Raw genomic sequence first — 3,268 nt, forward strand, 5'->3', positions numbered from 1 at the left:
ACGAGAAAAACGCCATCCTTTAAAACCCCCCAGCTCCTCTCGGAAGACTGCACCCGATGTCCCTGAAATGTAAGCTTTCCACACTCGCTGGCCCCCAGAGCGTAATTAATTTCTAGGGAATCCCCAAATCACAGGGTTATTAGCTTAAGCAACAGCCTGTAAATTTAAAGCAAAGAGATGGGGACCCGGCCTCCCTCCCTCTCGGCACCCGGTCAAACCAGTTCCAGAGGCTCGGGGAGCGGCCGACAGTCCTGACCCTTTAACCTCGCCCTCCCCCTCCAGGGAAGCAAGCCAAGACAGCAGCGCTCTTTACTCCGACGTCTTTATTTTCCTAGCTGACATTGTAAAACGCCAAGTAGACGGGTGCTCAATACAGCCCACCCTGGCAAAGGTAAACAGACTTCTTAACGTGCTGGCAAAAAGTTCCTTTCCTGCCCGAAGAGGCCGGGTCCACGACAGCAACCGCGACCAGCCTTGCCGCGGTGGTCCACGCCAGGCGAGCGGGCGGTCTAGGCTGACAGTCGGAGCGTCTCCAGACCTCCGCTGCTTACAAGAAGATTTGATCGGTCCAGTCCAGGCTCTCGGCCGCCGAAGGCCGGCTCACCCATAGCAGCCGGTGGGGGCGAGGTGACTCAAGTCACTTCCCCGTCCCCAGGGCGGGTCCACACCCTGGCCTCCTCCCAGGCCCCACACCCACGCAGGGCAACAGGAAGCACCCGCGTCTGCCCCATGACGCAACTATGACCGCTTGCACAAGCGTGCCACTTGTAGGGGCCAAAACGCGTATGCCAGTGAAACGGCCTTGAAAGGGCCGCCAGGCCAAGAGTCCGACCCTGAGATTCAAGATCCAGGTGTCCCTTCTCCCGGCCGGGGAGGGGACAGTCCTTTAACAGCACCTGTGGACGCACGTCTGGGAAAAGGCGCCCGCGCCCCCAGCTCCTCAGTCCTCCCCCGGGCCTCCGGCAGCTCAGGCCGCGGCTCTTCATCACGGGCCCCGCAGGCTTTCCGCAGCCGGCCCTGGCCTCGGCTGTGCGTTTTCGGCTCCGGCGACGCCGCTCAGAATGCTCAGAAGGCCACCACGGCTCGCACCAGCACGCTGAGCATGTTGTCGGCCGGGCGGCAGGCTGGCTTGGCCTCGCACGCGGGGGGCGCCGGCGGGGGCACGGCGGGCCCACAGTTCAGGAGACTGGAGAAGCGCTTTTGGAGGACGCGGGCGAGATTAGGGAAGGCGCCTTCGGCTTGTGCGGGGGGAAGCTGCAGGCGATCGGCGACCTCCGACGTGTCCTCCCTCTCCGCCTCCTCTAGACGGGCCTTCTTGCTGGGTGCTAGTCCGACCTCACCGCCGTCGCTCAGGTTGCTGCTGCTCCGGCGCTTGCGGCTGACTCTGGCGGGGGGCGGGTCACAGGGCGCAGGGGTCTCCTGGACGCGCCGCGCTTCCTCCTGCGTGTCCATGGGCTCCGGGGACTGCTCCGCGTCGGGGGCCGCCGCTCTCACGGCAGCTTCGGCTTCCCGCGGCGGGTGCAGGCGAGGGTCAAGCGTCCGGCCGGATGGCGGGAACTCGGGCTGGTGGGCCTCTACCTTGGCTGAGAGGTAGAGCTCCCGAGCGCTGCGCATGACGAGGGAGAGCTGTAGGCTCCGGTGGAGCCGCAAGCCACCCCGCTGCATGCGAGAGTGGTACATCTTCCACACCGACAGGGTCATGATGCGCTGCGCTTCTTTCTGCACGTCCATGCTTGCTCGACGAGAGCGTAGAGGAGAGCCGGGAACGGATTGACGCGGGCGGTGCTGCCCAGACAGCTAACTCACCCCGGCAGGTACGCGGCTAGGAGTTCCGGCGGGGGAAGCGTGCCGGAGCCCTTCTAATATAGTCAGCATGACGTCACGGGGACGCCACGCCCAATCAGAGGGCCTCATCCGGGCTTTCCACTCTGGCCAGAGACTCCTTAAAGCAATAGAGGTCAATTTACGCCTCGAAGGAGAAGGGACGTGAGCCCCGGCAAGGAAGAGTCTCCCCCACTGCGCCCCGAGGCCTCAGCTTGGTCTGGGTTCTCAGACCCACTGGCGGGCTAGCCGATGAGGCCCACCCACTAGCCAACGGGTGGTGGGGTGGTGACCTTCCCTTTGCAGAGAGGAAGACCCGGAGCGGGGCGCATTCCCCGAGGGCACTGTTCCCCGCGCCTACCAGCCAGCTAGTTAATTTCTCTGCCCAGTAAAAACGCTGCTGCTTATTAAGCAGTTCCTTCACGCCGGGGCTGTCGAGCTTTCTCTTGATTCAGTGTCTGACTCCTCACTCCACTCCGCAGAAAGTACGGTCAGGTCTGTTTCTTCCAGGTGAGAAGCCTGAGGCAATCACCTGATCGATATTTACTAAACAAACGAAGCCTCCAGCCTTCCTTCTCTGTCCTCCCGAACACGGGTGGGAAGTGGGAACGGACGACGCGGGCTGACCCTGGAGGGGGCTACGCCACAGCCGCCTATATCCACGGCGCGACTGCCGTCCCCACGCTCGGCATTCAGCATCTCCCGGTTTGCTGCCACCCACCCAGTACCAGAGAAGTCCCAACGAACACAGGGCCTGCCGCCCTCTCCCGCCGACAGCACAGAGTTCTGCCTTCGCACCCCGGGAAGCTGAGTTATCCCCAGCCAATGAGAGGGCTCAATGGGTAGAGCCACTGGCTGCCAAGCCTGAAGACCTGAGTTCGATTCCCACGCGCGCCACTCGCGCGAACACACACACACATACACACACACACACACACACCACATAGAGAGATTCACAAAAAAAGATGTCGGTTCCACCCTGCTCTTTTCGCAAACAAACAAACAAACAAACACCTGATTCTAGTTGCAAAAGGATAAAGTTCTAACACCGCCTTCATTTACGGTGCTGGCCCTTTAAGGAACACCCCCCCCAACCAGCGCGTAGGCTTCCCGCCACTGCAGCGGGCCGACTTCCCTGTCTAAATTTGGATGTGATGACGTAGCGTGGCGCCGCGAGCACTTCCGGAAGCCCATATAAGGACAAGGACCCAGTGTCTTAGCCGGAGCTATGGGCTTCCGGGGCGGAGCCTCCACCGTAGGCCACACCCCCATTTCTGGCGCTTCCAGCCCCCGCGCTGTGCCGGGTGGTTCCGGCCGCGGTCCGGGCGGCCTGCTGAGTCCCGGCGTCCCTCCACTGGACCAGTGGTTACGGCTGCCTTCTCTGATGCTGGTCCACGCTGCGGCACCGTCACGAGGAATGAGTCCGGGTGGAGTGAACTTGTGGGTT

General features: G+C 62.4%; 1 protein-coding gene across 1 annotated transcript; it reads right to left on the reverse strand.

The window, feature by feature from the left end:
- Positions 1-305: 305 nt before the first annotated feature.
- Positions 306-2,604, reverse strand: Ier2 (immediate early response 2). Its single transcript, XM_006996227.4, has one exon. It carries the CDS (start codon positions 1,729-1,731, stop codon positions 1,066-1,068), a length of 666 nt encoding a protein of 221 aa, XP_006996289.1. The 5' UTR covers positions 1,732-2,604; the 3' UTR covers positions 306-1,065.
- Positions 2,605-3,268: the final 664 nt, after the last annotated feature.

Source organism: Peromyscus maniculatus, chromosome 5, assembly GCF_049852395.1.
Source record: "Peromyscus maniculatus bairdii isolate BWxNUB_F1_BW_parent chromosome 5, HU_Pman_BW_mat_3.1, whole genome shotgun sequence".
NCBI lineage: Eukaryota > Metazoa > Chordata > Mammalia > Rodentia > Cricetidae > Peromyscus > Peromyscus maniculatus.